At 37.9% G+C, this 18,576-nt stretch overlaps 7 protein-coding genes across 7 annotated transcripts; 3 read left to right on the forward strand and 4 right to left on the reverse strand.

Moving 5' to 3' along the window:
- Positions 1-240: 240 nt before the first annotated feature.
- Positions 241-2,190, forward strand: EV154DRAFT_604745 (uncharacterized protein). The gene has a single exon (XM_051607429.1). It carries the CDS (start codon positions 283-285, stop codon positions 2,182-2,184), a length of 1,902 nt encoding a protein of 633 aa, XP_051454974.1. The 5' UTR covers positions 241-282; the 3' UTR covers positions 2,185-2,190.
- Positions 2,191-2,639: 449 nt separating this feature from the next.
- Positions 2,640-4,466, forward strand: EV154DRAFT_447743 (dihydrouridine synthase-domain-containing protein). The gene is made up of 3 exons (XM_051597138.1): positions 2,640-2,812; positions 2,866-3,253; positions 3,325-4,466. The coding sequence occupies exons 2-3, from the start codon at positions 3,017-3,019 to the stop codon at positions 4,414-4,416; spliced, it is 1,329 nt and encodes a 442-aa protein (XP_051454975.1). The 5' UTR covers positions 2,640-2,812; positions 2,866-3,016; the 3' UTR covers positions 4,417-4,466.
- On the reverse strand, positions 4,456-6,044 carry EV154DRAFT_593717 (quinon protein alcohol dehydrogenase-like superfamily; the record flags this gene model as incomplete). The annotated part of the gene is made up of 2 exons (XM_051606952.1): positions 4,456-5,790; positions 5,862-6,044. The coding sequence occupies 2 exons, from the start codon at positions 6,042-6,044 to the stop codon at positions 4,519-4,521; spliced, it is 1,455 nt and encodes a 484-aa protein (XP_051454976.1). The 3' UTR covers positions 4,456-4,518.
- Positions 6,045-6,905: 861 nt separating this feature from the next.
- Positions 6,906-9,068, reverse strand: EV154DRAFT_484032 (uncharacterized protein; the record flags this gene model as incomplete). Its single annotated transcript, XM_051598627.1, has 4 exons — positions 6,906-7,402; positions 7,467-7,696; positions 8,629-8,786; positions 8,922-9,068. 4 exons carry the CDS (start codon positions 9,066-9,068, stop codon positions 6,906-6,908), a joined length of 1,032 nt encoding a protein of 343 aa, XP_051454977.1.
- Positions 9,069-11,374: 2,306 nt separating this feature from the next.
- On the reverse strand, positions 11,375-12,763 carry EV154DRAFT_517381 (uncharacterized protein). The gene has a single exon (XM_051602500.1). It carries the CDS (start codon positions 12,735-12,737, stop codon positions 11,568-11,570), a length of 1,170 nt encoding a protein of 389 aa, XP_051454978.1. The 5' UTR covers positions 12,738-12,763; the 3' UTR covers positions 11,375-11,567.
- A 1,748-nt stretch (positions 12,764-14,511) lies between these two features.
- On the reverse strand, positions 14,512-15,388 carry EV154DRAFT_307483 (ERV/ALR sulfhydryl oxidase domain-containing protein). The gene is made up of 2 exons (XM_051594891.1): positions 15,273-15,388; positions 14,512-15,196 (listed from the first exon to the last, which is right to left on the reverse strand). Exon 2 carries the CDS (start codon positions 15,181-15,183, stop codon positions 14,767-14,769), a length of 417 nt encoding a protein of 138 aa, XP_051454979.1. The 5' UTR covers positions 15,184-15,196; positions 15,273-15,388; the 3' UTR covers positions 14,512-14,766.
- EV154DRAFT_517385 (uncharacterized protein) lies at positions 15,273-17,991 on the forward strand. The gene is made up of 3 exons (XM_051602501.1): positions 15,273-15,405; positions 15,464-15,512; positions 15,587-17,991. The coding sequence occupies exons 1-3, from the start codon at positions 15,369-15,371 to the stop codon at positions 17,805-17,807; spliced, it is 2,307 nt and encodes a 768-aa protein (XP_051454980.1). The 5' UTR covers positions 15,273-15,368; the 3' UTR covers positions 17,808-17,991.
- Positions 17,992-18,576: the final 585 nt, after the last annotated feature.

Genomic DNA, 18,576 nt, shown 5'->3' on the forward strand with positions numbered 1-18,576 from the left:
CCAAAGGAATCGCAACAGTTTTTTTTTTAAAAAAAATGGATGAGGCCCCAAGTCCCAAGTATGCTCATTTATTGAATCTTGAGCTCAAAGGATGTTTGACTAAGTGGCAAGTCATTCAGCAGTAGCACCCTTAAAAAAATAGTTTTTTTCGTCTTTCTTACTGCCAGTTAAAAGCGGTTGTTGCCAGAAAATTAAAATATATAAAAAAAAAAAACTTTAAAACGTCAGGGCAATGGCCAATTTTTTTTTCCCTGTTGTCCCGTACTTTCTTTGAAAACTGTCATGTCAAACTGGAGTCAATTACCAACGGAACTTTTGATCAAGATTTTCGAGCTTCTCGAATCTAGTTTTTTTGAAGCACATGAAAGTCAACGGGAAATTTCTCAGCAGATGCTTGTTTGCAAGAACTGGTGTCGCATTGCTAAAATGTTGTTATATAAGGACGTGACCATGCTGTCTATCAAGCAACACGACGCTTTCTTAACATGCATGAGCCATTACAGCACCGGCATGAATCAATTAGTGCTTTCGTTTAAAGCCTGCTCCGAAATCACGAATTCCAAGTTAGAAAAGGATCTAGGTCTGATTTTGAGCGCACTGCCCAACCTACAGCAGCTCGATGCCAAGCCCCAAAAGGGAAGTTTCTTTACCAGACTCTTGCTTGAGCTTTACTCTTCCACCGACAGACCAACTCAATTGGTAACGATACCTACATTTACTACAGAATCAGAACAGTATGCAACATCATACCAATATGCTGCTTGGGCCCTCAAAAAAACGCTCAAATACATGGTTTTACCCGATTGGTGTATCAAACCATACAGCATATCCACTCCATTAGAGGAGTTCAAGAATTTAACAGACCTCGAACTCCGCATCTCCAGTCTTTCCCAAATGAATGAAATAGGCACAATCGCTTCGAGATGTACAAACTTAATCAGTTTGAACCTTGCATGTAAAACCAGGACAAACCAAATTACGGAGGATCAGAGTAAGGCGATAGATACAACCTGTGTGCAACCAGTGCTCCATATTCTTATACTTAGGATCAATGCAAGTGTGGTTACGGCCAGCCCTGAAAGTATGCGTATCCTCATGAGGCTATTTCCGCAAGTCAAAAAATGGGAAATGTATGAAAGTTCGCATAGAGCCATCAAAGATCAAAGTATGGAGATACCCACCGAGCTTTGGGTACAGTTCTTGGTCTTTTTAAACAAGATCACGTTAGTTTATTGTCCGTGTTTATATATTTCTAGCTTAGATCAGGTCTTGAAGGAATTATCAAACAACACTGGGTTATGTAAAGAGATCAAGGTAAAATACAACCACGGTCACACCCATAATAGCCGTGGGGATATTTTACGCATACTTCCTTTCCACGGCATCGGCGCTCATGACGATGACAGACATGATACCATTGTATCATATGTACCGAGTGAATCTGACGCTCTACCACATGAATCCTTGATCGAAAAAATTGGCTTTCAGTTGGAACATTTAACTATGAATCTGAATAAGGTATTCAAACGTGGTGCCATTAGTAATGCAAGGGAAAGTAATGTTTTAGGGCCTTTTGGATACTTTATCAATCATATATTCAAGCACTGTCCAGTCCTAAAATCATTAGTGATTACCGAAGCAGATTTATTACATTGTAATCATATTGATCTGAAGGCGCCACCGTCCTTCAAGCTTCTTCACCTTCGTAATTGTAAATTTTTTCATGGCGTGGATTTTCTGTCCGACTTATCTCATCGATTACCCTCCCGAATGGAATTCATGGTCATTGATCAGTGTATTTTTGTTTTGAGAAAGAATGAATTGATGCCTCATATAGAAATGCCATTCACTGTGTTTGGTTGTCTGTTTTATTCCAAAAAAAAACTGCCAGAACATAAGTACTCGAGTATGGTGATAAAGATCACAAAGGTATCACAAAAACCTCTTTACTATCGCTTGTATGATAAACAGAAGTTGGAAACACTTTCAACAAAGGAAGAATTTGAGCTTTGTGCAGAGTATGAGCAGACAACTGGCTTAGAGATTACATGCTCTGATATCGAAAAGTTGTTGATTCGAGCATATGGTTTTCGGATACTCATTTTTCCTAAAGAACAGGTTGAATACATGGATGGTCAGAACTATATAAATTCTTCCTTTGAGTTTCGACATGTTGAAACATAAGATCCCTCACTCCCTTTTCTTTTTTTTTTAAAAAAAAAAAATGTCTAGCAAAACGCCATCAAAAAGGATAACAAATTTTATGATCAGTCCAAGGTTTCATTGTTATAAATAAATGCAGTGTAAAATAACGTAAACTTTTAGTTGTAAAAACCCACTTTTCATGATGTGTAACGAGTTGCAAAAAAAACGGAATATCTTTTATCTTATTATTCATTAAATTAAATTTTAACTAGACGAGTTTTTAGAAGGAGAGTATGACAAAACCTTTTTTTTAAAGGCTCCGCGTACTTAAAATTTAAGAACTGGGGATTTAGCTGAACGTATCACTACGCGCACTAAAGTAAATACTGGTGACAAGATGGTTAGCCTCCACCTCGGGTCAGATTAATATTAATTTGGTGTTCTAAATTCGCTATCAATTTACTTAACTGTCGGGTCATTGGGAAAGGAGGACTATTTCATTTGCTTTATTGGGTGATGATGTGCTTTATACAGATAATAACTGTGAACATAGAGCCAAAACGATAATTCTTGGTTTTTAATTATTTAATTCTATCTGGCTTCTTTCTGTATTAATTTATAACGCAGTTAGAAACTGCCCAAATCCAAAATAAAACAAAACTATTAACTAGCATATGTTTAGTACAAAAATAAGCGTCGCACTTTGCATACATTCTATACCTGAAGGGCTGGGATTATGTAAGAGCAAAATAATTGGACGGGACTCTCGGCAGTGACTACTTTTCTGGGAAACTATCCATCCAAAAGCCCAAAAAATTTTAATAAGAAAGTCCCCTTCTTTTTCGGTTCATATACTTTATATTTCGACACCATGGCACAACCAAAATTAGAAGGTTATGAGTTTTACAACAAGACTTTAAAGTCCCCCAAGATGATCTTGGCTCCCATGGTTGATCAATCCGAACTTGCTTGGAGAATCCTTAGCAGAAGATACGGTGCCGATGTCTGTGTCACTCCCATGTTCCATGCCAAACTCTTTAGCGAAGGCAAAAAGTACAGAGACGAGCAATTCAGCACCAATGCAGAAGACAGACCACTTATTGTCCAGGTAATTTTTTTTTTTTACAGTTAGTTTGTTGGCTAGAGCCCGCCCATAATTAATTTTTTTATATACTGTAGTTCTGTGCCAACGATCCCGATATTCTTTTAAAGGCAGCAAAGATGGTTGAAAACGATTGTGATGCTGTCGATATCAATTTAGGCTGTCCTCAACATATCGCCAAGAGAGGACATTATGGATCTTTCTTACAAGATGAATGGGAATTGATTGCAAAAATGGTGACCATCTTGCACAAGGAATTAGCGGTTCCTGTCACCGTCAAAATCCGTTGTTTCCCTACCGTTGAAAAGACGATTGAATACGCAAAGATGATTGAGGCTGCTGGTGCACAAATGTTGACAGTGCATGGTAGATTGAGAGAGCAAAAGGGTCACAACACCGGTATTGCCGATTGGGATAAAATTAAGGCCGTGAAAGAAGCTGTCAAGATTCCTGTCGTTGCCAACGGTAATATTTTATACCACGAGGATATTCAGAGATGTTTGGATTACACGGGTTGCGATGCAGTCATGACCGCTGAAGCCAGTCTTTACAATCCTACGATTTTCTCATCAGAGGTGAAATTCCCTCCTTATACTTTTGACGTCGCAAAGGAATATTTGGAAATCTGCAAGGACGTAAAGACAAATGGTAGCTCGATTAAGGGCCATTTATTTAAAATGTTACAACCTACTTTACCTCATCATAAGGAATTAAGAGCTCGTCTCGGAAAGGCTCGTAAATTGGAAGAGTATTTCGAAATTGTGGAAGAATTAAAGGCATTAGTGATGAAAGTCATTGAAGAAAAAGGCGAAGAAGAGGAACAAGGACAAATGGATGCCAATGGTATCCGTAAATATGCTTATTGGAGATGTCAACCCTACTTTAGACCCGAGCTCCCCAACAACGGAAATCATGAACAAAAAGACACAAAGAAGCGTAATGCTGATACGGCCGATGATAAGGATAATATTAAGAAATTAAAGGAAGAGACACCTGCTGAGATGAAGGCTGAGCCAGTTGTTGAGCAAATGGATGTCAAGCCAGTCATCGAGCAAAAGGAAACTGCACCGGTTGCTGAGCAAAAGGAGACTGCACCGGTTGCTGAGCAAAAGGAGACTGCACCGGTTGCTGAGCAAAAAGAAACTGCACCAGTTGCTGAGCAAAAGTAGAGAAATGTAAATACCACAATAAAATAGAGTCTTTTTTTTTTTTTCTTTTTTTTTTGTTAGCAATATATTTATTATTTTTAAAAATGTACAAATTAAAATGATTTAATGTCTCCAAATCTTGAGTTGTTTATCTTTACCACCACTGGCAACCTTGTCTCCTCCAGGGGACCAATCGACAGCAAACACTTCATCTAAATGACCAGGTAAATCCATCTTGATCTTCATCTTTCTGATATCCCAAATCTTTAAAGTACTATCTTTACTAGAACTGATCAATAAACGAGAATCACTGGACCAACTGACTTGATAGACTGCACCAACATGACCTCTCAAATTACCGATGAATTTACCAGTCATACCATCCCATAATTTAACAGAGTTATCGAATGAAGCACTAGCCACTAATCTACCATCAGGAGAGAAGGCAACATGGTTGACTAATTTTTGATGACCAGTCATACGTGTGATGGGTTTTTTGCTCTTCTCAGGTTCCCAGTAGAACATTGTGAAATCATCAGAACCGGAAACAAGTCTTTCGGCACCAGCACCCTTAAATGTCTTATATCTTGCGAGAGCAGCAGCTTGGGCTTCTTCTTCTGTCTTATGACGCTTACCGGTATGATCGAAAGGACCCGTTCTAAGCACAAAATCGGTACTGAGAGCTAATGTGTTGACCCAATGACCATGGCCTGCAAGAGTTTTGACAAGCATACCAGATGAGTTCCATACTTTAATAGTTTTATCTTGAGAAGCGGTATAAATCAAACCTTCGCCACTCCATTTAATGCAAGTAACGGCGGCTGTGTGTTGAGCAATGGAAAAGACCATTCTTCTTAAAGAGGTATCCCATACACGCACTGTATGATCCTTGGAAGAACTGGCAAGACGGTTTGCCTTGGAATTTAAATGATAAGGTTCCCAAGCTAAACTTGTGATCCACTTACGATGACCCTTTAATCCATCGCCAATTTGCTTACCACTCTTGGGATCCCATAAACGAACTGTGTTATCCATACTACCAGAGGCTAAAGTTGTACCATCTGGAGACCATGCAATGTTTAAGACCCATCCAGCATGTCCCTTCAATGTATGGCGAGGTGTTTCCGTATTCAAATCCCAAATACGAACAGTACAATCACCAGAACCGGTCGCTAATTGAGAGCCATCGGGACTGAATGAACATGATAAAATCGCTTCGGTGTGGCCTGCTAAAGTAGATGTACAACGTGAAACAGCTCTCACTCTGAAAATTGCTTGTGGTTGATATACAATCGTTAAGGTATCTTCGGTCGATTTTTCTTTACGATCTACCCAAAGATCCTTTATAATCTCATCATCGTTGACATGGAAGGAGTAAGGAAGAGGATCTTCACCCTGAGCAAAAACAAAACAAAAAGACAATGAGCATTCAAGACTGAAATCTCGGGGCGTAACTTTGTTCTTACCTGATTCAAAAGTTGATTCAATAACAACTCGAGTTGCTCAGGTGTAGCATCGGCGGGTAAATTAAGAGGAGGTCCAGTTGTCTCGCCGTCGGCAGTCTTGAATTGAGCAACCACCTTTTGTCCAATGGGCATGGCTGCTGCTGCAATAGCATCGAGCTTCTTTTGCCTAATCTTTGCTGCCATTATTTATAAAGATTTATGCCGGTAAAACAAAAAGAAATAAAAAGTTTTACTTGCACCAGTGGCTTCATTTTCTTGCATTTTTTTTTTTTTTCCTTGATGAAAAGATCAGTGACGGTTAATGTGACCATCCCGAAATTTGACAGCAACTTGGTGCACGACATGTTTTCTTACAGCATGAAAGTTACATATTTTAAGCATTTAGCTAAAAAATTTAATTTAAGTGTCAGTACAGCCAAAGAGTTCGCCTCCGTACACCAAATATAATGACTGTATATTCAAGCACATCTACTTTTTCTAATTTTAAAGCCGATATTCCTTACACCGGTCTTTAAACATCAAAATTACAGAAGATCACATGGAATACGAATTCCCTTACTTGAAAAAGATTCCAAGTACCTTTTTTTTCCAGGTACACAATATAAACAGGATCGGCTTTAATTCAAATCAACTATCATACAATGGAATACAATGGAATACAGAAATAATATTTTCAATCACTAAAAGATAATACACAGATAAAAAAAAAGCATGAAAGAAACATCATATCTACAATGCTGTTTACCGATTCTTCTAGCACGTACTATTTTTGAAGTAATGTTAGTAATATTGCATTCATAAACAAAAGAGAGAGCATACGTTTCCCAACAAAGTGGGATAAAATCGGGTATGAAATCACCCTTGTTTGCAAAAGCCAACGACCATGTTCCAAGTACAAATGCAAAAACAAAACAAAAAAATAAGAAAATCAAAAAGAAAGCTTGAATTGGACATGTATAATCGATCAATTAATTCAACGTCAACATCATTCAACCTTTGCAAAAAATAGTGATCAAGGAAAAATTGGCGGGGTTTGTTGGGAGTCTAAGCCCTAAACCTAGGATTAAACCTAAATCCGTAATGCGCAATCTTACAATGAGAGGTCCGAACGAGTTTTGAAGCGAAGAGTCGGCCACATATATTACAACTATGATCCCCAGGTTTTCTTTTTATAGGCTTTTTACCCATTTTATGAATTCTCTTCATATGTGTACGATAAATGGGAATAGACTTGTAAGTTTTACGACATATATTGCAGTAGAGAGTACGTTCATCTATGATTGGGGGGAGATCTCGGTTGGGTGTGTATTGTGCAGGAACTTGGCTAGTAACGAGGTGGGTGGTCTTTAAGTGGCGTGAGTATCCCTTTCTGCCAATAAATGTTATCTGACAGGAATGGCAAAATAAGTTTAGCTTGCGTGGGGACGCTAGTACTTTGTAGTCATTGACACCGTGGCAAGGTTCCATGTGCATGTTCAAATGCTCCAAATTAATAAAGCACAGCCTACATTGGTTACATTTTAAACTTTCAATGCTTTTCTCTAAAGTGAGTGTTTGAGGGGGATCAGAGTAGATTCGCACTTAATGTTGCTTTTTTAAGTTTACCTTCAACTGAACCGGACAGTAGATCTTTAGAATCTTGGTCTAACGGTTCTCTTTTTATAGTAACGCGTCGAGAACTTGTCACTTGGCGCAAAGTTATGAAGGCCTTGTCGTCTTGTTCTGTTTTAGTATCGATGTTATTTAAATCTGTAACGACAAAAGTTTGAGATTCTGTTCTAATTTGCTCTGGTTCTGGCCTTTTTTGATCGAGTCTTAATTCGTCGTGGTGTTGACTTTATTTTCATTGTTCTTGACAGAAAGAGAGAAAAAAAAGACGTTGGTGTAACCCAAATTCATTTAATAATCAGTAACCTCTAGGCTAAAGACTTCAAAGCCTCCATATACACGGTGTATAACTAACACCAAATCAAACATGCGTATTTGCTCATCTGAATGCTGTTGTAAGGTCAATGTGACGTATAAAAGAATGCATCATAATGAATTGATTTTCCATCCATTTAGTATACAAACGAAGTGATTATTTCATGACTCTCTAAGAGCAATACGATTTTTATGATTTTTGTGCGATTATTTATTCCGTCGCCGATATCATTTTATTCCAAACATACACTGATAATTTATATGAAACACAAAAACCCCTTAAACAACAAAACACTGAGATTAAAATATCAGCCAATAGAAAGTCAAGGATAATTCTGGCATGATTTTTCATTTTCATTAGGTATAAGTATAATTAAGAGTTTTTTTTTCATTTTCATTAAAGAATAGGTTGAGCCCAGGGAGCCACTCCCAGACCTGTTCCCCCCTATTACCGGCCCTCCAGGCTCGAGGTCTGGTACACTATGCTCACAAATTGAAACTGGCCTTGCCCCAACTTGATCACACTGCCTTCATATGAAAATGCCGACAACGCTTCGCAGACGCACGATTGGTAACGCTAGCACTCCTCCCTTCAGGCGTGCAATAGAGTGAAGAGAAAAAAAAGGGACGAAGTCGAAAAAAATGGGCCTTATTTATACCTTTTTTCACAGTGCAAATTTTAGTTGCGCAGCAATCATGCAAATCTGACCTGAGTTTCAACATTAACAGTCCCGGGCTGTGTTTCTGGATAGTTCCAGACAAAAAAAGTCACTGACAGTGACTTTGGCTCGTTTCGCCTATGCGTACCCACTAGCCCTACTAAATTGCTTTTACCAACACTTACTCTTTGTTCATGTCACTATACCTTAGACAGCGTATAGTTTGACATGATTTACCATCGTTTAACAAAAGACCGCAGACTTCTAAAAGTTTTGGAAATGTGTCGTTTATGACAATTGTATGATTAGATATCAAGTGGACGATTAGGAAGCAAACCCATTTCTACTCCATTTACAAATCATGAATAAGAATCTCTTAACGCAAAGAGTTTGCGATGAGGAAGAATGTTTCTCTTCTGGATCAAGAAGCTATGCCCGTTTTTTGTTTGGCAAATCTTTATAACATTTCCCCATTTACTATAAAGTAGATCCAGGAACCAAATATCTTTTTACACGCGGACAACGAAATACGCCTGTAATTGCTCCCAAAAGGCTTTAAAATTACCGGAGGGAAAAGATAGATACTTAAACACAAATACACAAAGGGCTTAACAAACTTAGACATCTAAACGTATCCATGGCTAAAAAGATGTAGTGGTGACAATTGTGACTGAGTGTGTGGATTCGAGCATATATTTAGACGAATTTGTAGTCTGCTTAATATCAATTATGATGAAGATCGAGTTGAAATTCAGGAAATATTTTCATCCAAATGATATACAAGAGGGAGATATACATTTCGCATTGAAAGGTAATGGAATATACATATATGTATGAATTATTCTCTTTTCGCAGCAATATCTTTCGAGTAATTGCTAAAGGTGGTAAAAAAAGAAGATCGATCCAACGAAAAAAGGCTGATGGTGGGATTCGACTAAACTCACAAGTCCTTTATGTTGTTGAGTAGATACAAAAAACTAGCTAAGCATAGCTTAGATCTGAAGTATTCAGATATGCCAAACATAGGTGTCATTCAATTGAGCAGTCTCAAGAATTGATTTAAGTAAAAAAAAGTCGTATCTGCCTGGTCTATGAAATATTTCAAGAAATAAACGGTTAAATTATTTGAGACTAAAACTAGATATATTTTTATTAAATGGAAAAGGGATTCCTTTTTATTTGAGAGGATTAAAATAAATTGTTATCCGGAAGGATCAGATTGGAGCGTGGATTAGAACTAGACATTGATGTATTGGTCAGTTGATGATCTACGTTTCAACGCTGGGTTGCTATTGAGTATCAAGTAAATTATAGGCTGGATATACAGTGTGTATATATCAATCCTCCTCCTCCGAAGAGTCCAACATGTCTTCGTCCTCCTCCTTTTCCTCCTCATTTTTAGGCCTGTAGATGGTGCCACCGATCCTAAAAAAAAAAAACGAAACGCATCGTTCATCTGGAAAAAGTCCACTCTGGTTGTGGGGTTTTTGTTTTCAACAAATGTTCTTCAAAGGCACAAAAGGAAACAAGAGTAGGGCGCAATCGATGAATTCTTTGGTGTAAGCAGTAAAAAAAGTGATCCTTTTCGACAGGTTCGACCCCAAAGGTATTTGGTGTAAGGTTTTTGTCTTTTAAAAATGAAGAAAGCCAAAACGTTGGGCTCATCACCACCACAAGTTAAAGACGTCGAGTCACTGGGGGCACCATCAGCCAAAGAAGAAGGTTGGGTCCACCACCACCACAATCCATTCGGTTTTCTGCCCTATCACGATTACGATTGCGAGATAGCGAACACCACTCATAGCCATGATATCGCAAAAATTAGAGTATCTAAAGCACAATTACTTTTTTTTAGGGGACAGACGGAGTGCGCGTAGTGGTAATGCAGGATCGAATACCTTAACTGACACCAGGAGGTCAATAATGACTTTTTTCCTTTAATCAAATCCTGTAAACATATGGCAATCATGTCTGCGAGCTTTTTGGCTTACGTTCAACGTCTTATTTGAAATCTACTCTGATTTTTTTACTTAATGTAATGATCAAGCGAGCGCAAGAGTGAAAGAGAAACAATTCTATTGTCACAGAAGAAGTCTAAAATGTTCCATATCCATTCATTCGTAACTATTAAATTGCTTTTGATTGTATATTCTTGTTTCTGATTCTTAAGAAACAGCCAATGTATTTGACTTTACGTTGTGACTACTAGCCAATACGTTTAGCCAAAAAAATTTATCGAGTTGGTCAATAATTTGTACATGGACAATTTTAGAAGGATGACCAATTGGGACACAAACCCCCCAGGTATTACAAATCGCTAAACTTGGAATATGCAACACACATTTCTTAATAATAATAATAAAAAAAAGCCGGACAGAACAGTTTAGTAATTTGGTGATCAGAATCATGACAACCTCTGTTTGTCGTACATGGTTTGTTCTTTACACGTTGAACGAGTCATTTTTAAGAACGTAATACATCATGACTTATAAAAAGCCACAATCGGTCTTTGAGAAAATGACCCAATTTATCACGGGTGGTCTTTGAGAAGATGAACTAAATTATCACAGGCAATGACTTTCTAGAAAGAACATGGGCCAAGTAATATGAAAACCTTGTACCCATTTCACACACATACAAATAACGATTTTATGAATGTTATTTTTAAAAAGAAAAAGAGAGTTTTGTTTGTTTAGAAAAAATACATTTCTGCCCCGTAATCTTTATTTTTTTTATTTTGTGGAGAAACTTTAATTGTTGTTTGCATGTATATATTTTCCCACATGATTTCATTACTTTCTTGATTTTTTTTTTTTTTTTTTTTTTTTTTTTTTTTTTTGGGTTCGAGATCTTTTTGTTGAGGATCTGATAAGTAGGACTTGCAAAATAACGGGAAATATGGAGTTCAAATTTCACCATATTCCGATCTGATTAGGGGATTCAAAAAAAAAAAAATAGGTCTAAGTTTATTTCAATAAGAGGCAGGGGTAATTGTGAATTAGTGTGAGTAATAAGTATTTGTTTGTTTGAAAAAGGGGGGGGGGGGAGAAAATAAAATAAAAAGTGAATGCACTTGAAAAAATAATAATAATGAAAATGATGGAATATGCGTTATGAGATGAGTTTAGAGGCTGGAACTCGTATTGCTATTGTAAAGAGATAATCGACGGGATAAACTGAGTTTCTTTTGACGCCATTCTTCTTCAGAATCTTGTATACGGCGTACAACGTCTTCTTCTCCTAATAAGCTACCATTACCCACAACAAAAGATTTAGCAAAGGTGTATTTCCAAAGCACCTGGGCATCCACTCCAGCACCCTCCAGCATATGTTGCAGACGAGACAGTCGTGTATGGCATTCATGTGTATGGGATTGAACATAGCGAACAAGACCCTCTGACAACACTTGCTTTTCTTGTACTTCTTGCTGGTGAATGATGTGATTCAAGACAGGTTCAGACAATGGGTCATACTTGAAGCATCCTTCTTTTGCCAGTAAGCCATTCAATGTACTAAAACTCTCTTCATAGATTTGACCTTGTGGACTATTTGATTTCACCATGCCAAGTAGTACCCAATCCAATGTGACACGAATCCATTTAATTTCCATTACAGGCGCAGAGGGCATCGGCGTAGAAGAAGCAATGGATCTATAACTATAATAGGATGTTGGCAAGCCGATCATTTGTTGTTGATTAGTATAATCAATATCCTCGGCGAATGCCGATTGTCTGTATGACAAATTCAAAATCAGGCCTTTATCACCCAGGAAACGATCGGCCGTCTGGTGATGGTTTGCATGCCACGAAGGTAATTCATAGGTCTTTTCGATGGAAGAATTATACTGATGGTGATATAAGAACATGGCTTGATCTTGGGGACTCAATTTTTCAACAGCAGATGGAATTTGGAGACTGCTGTTGTTATTTGAAAACCACCCAGAGAAATGTATTTTCAATAATCGGTAATAAGCACTCCATTCACTTGCTGAACTTCCCAGAGACAAGAGCGAGTTGGATTTAGGCCTGAATTCGATCACACGATTCTTGGCATCGTATTGGTAAGCCTCCAATTCCATAGTGCAGTTACTCTTTTTTTTACCGTCCAGTTTAATGGAGATGGACTGTCCCAATGTTTTGATTTGTTGATAAATGTGATACTCGCCCATCACTTGAAACTTCCGACAGACACCACGAATACGGTAAACTTCAGGATAAGATAAGAAGGAAAACACATTATAGATAACCTCTGGTGCCATATCATTCATAGCCGTGGTAATATTATTGCTAGTCATGTTATTAAAAAAAAAATATAGATGCAGGACAAAAGGTGGGAAAATTAAAATTTTAAGAGGCTATCATATAAATGGAATATTGGTTTTTGTGTAACAAAAAAAAACGGAGTTTCGGCTCCCAAATACTATACAGCTGGAAACGCTGCTCTTTTTTTAGGGCGTCCCCCCATAAAAACTATCGCTAAAGTATAAACGTACTATTCCTATAATACCGCTCTTCTACGACTCCGCTTTTATCTCTTGGAAGTTAGAGCTTGTCACCAGTACTGATTTTTTTATTTGAATCAGAGATGGCCTAATGTTGCGATGGGAAGCTAAGTATTGACAGCAGTAGAAACACGAAGAGAATACGCAAAGCACTACGCACAAAATACGAAAAAAAAAAAAAAAGTGGCTCAAAAAAGAAAGAAAATTTATAAATAGCATTTGTTGCTTGACCGATTCGCCAAATAATAGCAGGCCAAGTTTTAGCACAAAGCACATGAGTGAGTATGCTGTACTTCCAATAAAATCAGTTTGTATGATGTGATATCAATACCAATGAGAGATGATAGATAGCCACTTTAAACTGATGGATTTACGAGAAAGGCAACATTATTTATACATGGAAATAACTGAATCGGATAATTGTTTAACTGGTAACTGGATTCACAATCTGTCAGCAATTGACTGGTTAATATTATAAAAAGTCCTTTGAGCCGATGCATACTAATCAAGACATGATCTGTATCATTAACTGATGCGATTCGTGACTCGTCGTTTACAATGATGGGTAAATATTCCTTTATTTAACTGCCACTAAGTGTGCCATATCAGTCAATATTTAGAATCGTTTACATTTATGCATATTTTTGCTTCCATGCACCTTTTTTATTACCCGGCTTCTTATGTTCAACTAAGTGATTTCTATGTGTATATGTCTATATTCCGTTTCGAAATTGATCTTTAATATAATCTACCTTGATGCCATTAATAGAGGGTGCGAGAAGGCTATAACACTGATATATCAGTACTACCCTCCCCCATAATTGTAAATAATGTCTCACATATTTAAAAACACAGCAATCCGCTAGCCATTTATAATAAAACACTGTATACATGGATTAAAAACAGATAAACAATTGAACGCATTTTTTTTTTACGTCAACCTTTGTTTACCGTACACTATGAGTACCCTTTTTACTCTCCTTTTATTTATCATCGACCGTTTTGATGCAAATGTGCATAAATATGGTACCTTCTGCAATGTTGATACCAATGATTACATCAAACTAGATCTAAATGATAAACAATTAATAGACCCGCAAAAAGGAATAAGAGCAAGAGGTGGGTGTACACGTCGAAAGAAGCGGTGAACTGATTGGGCAGCTTTAATGAAAAAGGTTTCAGCTGAAATTCTTGATTAGATACCAACAGGTACGCATTGTTTTAAAGTGAACGATCTACTAAAGAAGGAAGAAAAAGCAAAAGAAGTATGACATTGCTTATGGAAAATATAAGATATTAAAACGGACAAGCCATTCGTCTGATGTTTAAAGGCTGTACATAAAGCTACCTACTTGGATCACCACATTTCTAATAAGGTTGCATTATCAAAGCCAGTATGCATCACAACAATATAGTGTGTTTCATGCACCATTTTATGTTGTCAACTGTATGAAGCCTCCAGATATATACCTATAAGTAAACCAGATTTTCTTTATAGCATGCTTTTTTCCAGAGACCACGTCGAGTTTTATGAGGCATGTACAATAAAGAACACAGAGCAAAAAAATAAATAAATAAAAAAAAACAGGTTTATTACGTAAGCAAACGTTATTTATTTGTCGCAGTCCCCATTAGGAGGACCTGTCAACCAACGCTCAAAAACCTTTGTACAATCAAACTGCTTCTTTCCCAACTTTTCGTTGACCTTGTTATGTCTTTTACATAACCACTCACTCAAAGCTTCTCTGCTAGCAACATTAATGGGGTTCTCTGCCATATCCTTTTGAAAGTCATTCTGGGAGATAGAAAGGCAAGGTTTGGATTAGTCATGCAATTTCGCGTAGCTACTTTTTGTTACCTTGCAGAACCAACATGGATAATTCTCGGAAAAGGATTGGAAAAAAGACTTCATGCTTTCTTTTTGCTTTGGTTCAGGCTTTTCTGGATAGTATGCCGCCATTGTATGTAATAGTGTCCAAGTGTGTCTTCCCAAGGTTTTCACGTCAGCGGGACAATTATTGCGTTTCCACTCCTCATCCATCACGGGTGGTTCCTCTATTTTGTTGTTTACCTTGGGTGCTTTATCTACCTTGGGTGTCTTGCTGTCTGCTTTACTCGAAGGCTCCTTTCCGATTTTCGTCCATGTTTTAAAATCGACACACACTCTACAAGGCTTGCCATCCTTCATGGGAATTTTGTTGCCGGTTTCGGGATCCACATGTACTTTTTCCTCTGTCATGGCAATTTAATGTCTAAAAATAAATATAATATATGAAAAAAAAAAAAAAAAGAAAACCCCCAGCCCTAAAATATGTTTCTCATTTGTACATTTCACTCATACCGCAACTCCGACGCTTGTTTTAAATTATTAAAAAGAGACTTCCTTTTGTTTCCCTTCTTTGCCCATATTCTTCTTTTCCTAACATGGCTGATGAGAAGAAGAAAAAGACTCCTTGTGAAGGTAGAAAAATAAAAGTGGAAATAGGCTGACTTGGCTAATACAAGTTTTGAGAGTTTAGAATGTCGAGACCAGAAACGAAAGTGTAATGGAGAAATCCCTTGTGAAAGGTAAAAACATTGACTCTTCCCAACCCCCCGCGAAAAAAAAACCAGAAAGCATACTGACAAACCTTGACTTTTAGGTGTATGAAATTCAACTTGAGTTGCGTTTACACTTCCACTCGATCGCCCTTTGACGAAGAATACCTGGATATTGCCAGACAAGCAGCACTGGTAGAACAAATTCAGACCATGCGTAATCAGATGGAAGATATGGAAAAATGGATGTCGCAATCTGAGAGGAGTCACAGCATGGATTCGGCCTATTCACCTAACCACAGTTTACCTTCATTAATGGAAGATGATCATATGGGCAGCATATCCAGTCTTGATGAAATTCACTCTGTCGAATGCCTTCCTTCTATTCATGAAGGAAAACCTTACTTTGACTGTCCCTTACAACGGAAACAACTGATCGGCTCCTTGGGTGCCGAGGTAAATGCCTTTTTGACAACAGATATCACCACAGAGCAACAAGAAGAAGCAAACAGCTCCAAAATCACACCCTGGACCTTAACCTTCGAGAAAGGAGACATTATTGTTCACACGCATGTAAAGACGCATTCGGATCTGCTGGATAATTTGTACCACATGATGGGCACAGTCGAATTATTAAATTATATACCACCAAACGTACCCAGCCATTTTCGACAGAACAGTCTGATGGGTGTCCTGAACGTATTGATACGAAAGAAATACGGAAAAATGCAATGTCGAAATGTCGCTCGATCCGTTCAAATATATATCACGCCAGATTTATCCAGCGTGAAAACAATCGTGGTTGCACAAGCTCCAGATTCAATCCAAGTGACAACAACCAAGCTCTTGCGAGCTTACTTACAATGCAAGCATCTTCAGCAGTTAGCGATACATGCACCTACATTCATACGATTGTTCATCGACCGAAATGACGGGATAGAGAACTCACCGGCGGCCATGGCACTTTGCGCAGCTATTTGTACCTTTCGATGTAAACACGTGGCAGATTGTCTTCCTTCAATTTCATTGGTCGAGTATGGTAAATTCTACTTTGACCGCGCGCGGGACCTCTTATCAGATCTTTTTGATCAGTTTGATCTAGAGACATTTACATGTTACACATTCATGGTCGTGTACAAGCTTACACTTTCCCACCGTAAAGAAGCACTTGCGTACGCTGATATGGCTGAGCGCATCAGTCTGATCCTCGAACCCTCTTATGATCACATCATACAATCCGATGCATCCTTACAAAAAAAGGGCGAAGCTGTCCATTTTAAACGACTATTAAATCATTTACATCGTGTCCTGACCTACCAACAAGTGTCACGTACAGATCCAGGAGAGCATATGAAGGTAGCCAACCAAGATTTGCCATTCTGCACACTGATGAAGATGGGTGAAGGAACTTGGGTCACCGCACAAGATGATTCGGTACAAGAAAAATGGTTTTCGAGGTATCATGGCTACGTGCTACAGTTTCATCGTTCATGTCATTTAGCAAGCAAATCTGCGCGATCATGTGATCTTCATCAATTGGTCAACATGATTGGACATCAGGTCGAGATGGCCATGCGACATTGGTACGCCCAAGTACTTCCTGCTGAATTCAAACTTTCGTTACCGCTTTTCAATTCAACCATGGATCCTCAAGAGTTCTATTCTACGCTGGACCGTGAATGCTCCCATAGTGTCATCCCCATCTTGACCACACTGACATTATACGAAGAATGGATCATCTTTAGTCAAACCTACTTACCTAAAGCCGTGCCCTCGCCCGAAAATGACTGGGGACGACTCAACGATGTTTGGAAGGGAGGTTCAGATGTGTCAGACAAGAAGAACAAGAAATGGAGGAAACGGATCGATAAATTGATGGAATTACGACAAGCGATTGAATTTGAGGGTACCGATCAGGAGTATTTGGCAGCCGTCAATCATATACTGGGTTCAGCCGAAGCACAAGTCAACTGCAAGTTGCTCATCTCGGGTTTAGATGCAGCATTCATTACCCTGGATCTGATAAAATACCTAAGGTCACGGACTCAGGATTGTTACTTTGATATCAAGGTGCTGATCAACGCATGGCAACTATTACTCACCGTCTCCAAATTACACACTACTTTCCCTAAAGAGATTCAAGCGTTCGTGCCGCGTATACATAAGGCATTGACAGACTGTATGCAAATCGTAAAAGACGAACTTAAGTTACAACCTTATCAAGGCAAAGTGGGTGACTATGTCCATGTCATGGAGAACGATCTCAAGTCGCAAGTCGTTGAAGATGACGATGATTGTGATTGTACAAGTTGTCCCAACGCTTAAAATCACCCCCCCCCCCCTCACATAAACCCTGCATTACATTGACATGTTATTATACCACCTTTATTCTTTTCTTTTCTTTTTAGATATGTTATTCACCCCCCCCCACTTTGCTTTTATAACTATTAAAACTTTATTATCTGTATAACATAATAAAATCATGTTGTCTAAACCCTGATGCAACAAACATTTTTGTTAAACATTTTCCCGAAACTACATGTTCATGAGCTTCCAAAATGCGGGAACGCCACCATTTACGTATTTCGTGATTTAAAAGGGCCAGAAAAAAAAAAGTGTGATTAAAAATAAAATTTCATCTACGGGGGATGTCTTGATGTCCAAAAGAGTTGCTTGCTGTAAGTGTAAAACGGAGGGCATCCGATAATCTTACGAATAAAAACTAATACATTAGACAAAGATTAGTCATATCCCCCTTATACACGAGAAATTTTTTTCTTCTTCTAATTATCAGTCCATTGGAAACGCCTTGATATTCACCATTGTTTACTGTTCGCCCTTATGGAAGCACTTTAATGTCCTCACCTTAATAAAATTCCAAAGCTAAGTATATGTAAGCTTTTTTTTTTATAGAAAATCATATGTTTAAAACTAGTTTGCATTTATATTTAATGTTGAACAATTTTTATATAAACTTTTTTTTTTTAAAAAAAAAAAAGTGTAACTATAACAATTGGTTAATGGCACGTAAATTTTTTAATTTTCTGAACTACCAAAGTGAAACCATGTTACATTGTTGCACAAATGACATACA

The sequence above is a fragment of the Mucor mucedo genome, assembly GCF_025094135.1.
Source record: "Mucor mucedo strain NRRL 3635 chromosome Unknown EV154scaffold_84, whole genome shotgun sequence".
Lineage (NCBI taxonomy): Eukaryota > Fungi > Mucoromycota > Mucoromycetes > Mucorales > Mucoraceae > Mucor > Mucor mucedo.

Excerpts from the sequence above, each read along its gene's own strand:
- EV154DRAFT_307483 (XM_051594891.1), bottom strand. The coding sequence starts at position 15,183 with ATGACAGAGGAAAAAGTACATGTGGATCCCGAAACCGGCAACAAAATT.
- EV154DRAFT_604745 (XM_051607429.1), top strand. The coding sequence starts at position 283 with ATGTCAAACTGGAGTCAATTACCAACGGAACTTTTGATCAAGATTTTC.
- EV154DRAFT_517381 (XM_051602500.1), bottom strand. The coding sequence starts at position 12,737 with ATGACTAGCAATAATATTACCACGGCTATGAATGATATGGCACCAGAG.
- EV154DRAFT_447743 (XM_051597138.1), top strand. The coding sequence starts at position 3,017 with ATGGCACAACCAAAATTAGAAGGTTATGAGTTTTACAACAAGACTTTA. Across the intron at positions 3,254-3,324 it reads ACAGACCACTTATTGTCCAG|TTCTGTGCCAACGATCCCGA; the intron begins GTAATTTTTTTT and ends TATATACTGTAG.
- EV154DRAFT_517385 (XM_051602501.1), top strand. The coding sequence starts at position 15,369 with ATGGCTGATGAGAAGAAGAAAAAGACTCCTTGTGAAG. Across the intron at positions 15,406-15,463 it reads GAAAAAGACTCCTTGTGAAG|AATGTCGAGACCAGAAACGA; the intron begins GTAGAAAAATAA and ends TTGAGAGTTTAG. Across the intron at positions 15,513-15,586 it reads GGAGAAATCCCTTGTGAAAG|GTGTATGAAATTCAACTTGA; the intron begins GTAAAAACATTG and ends CTTGACTTTTAG.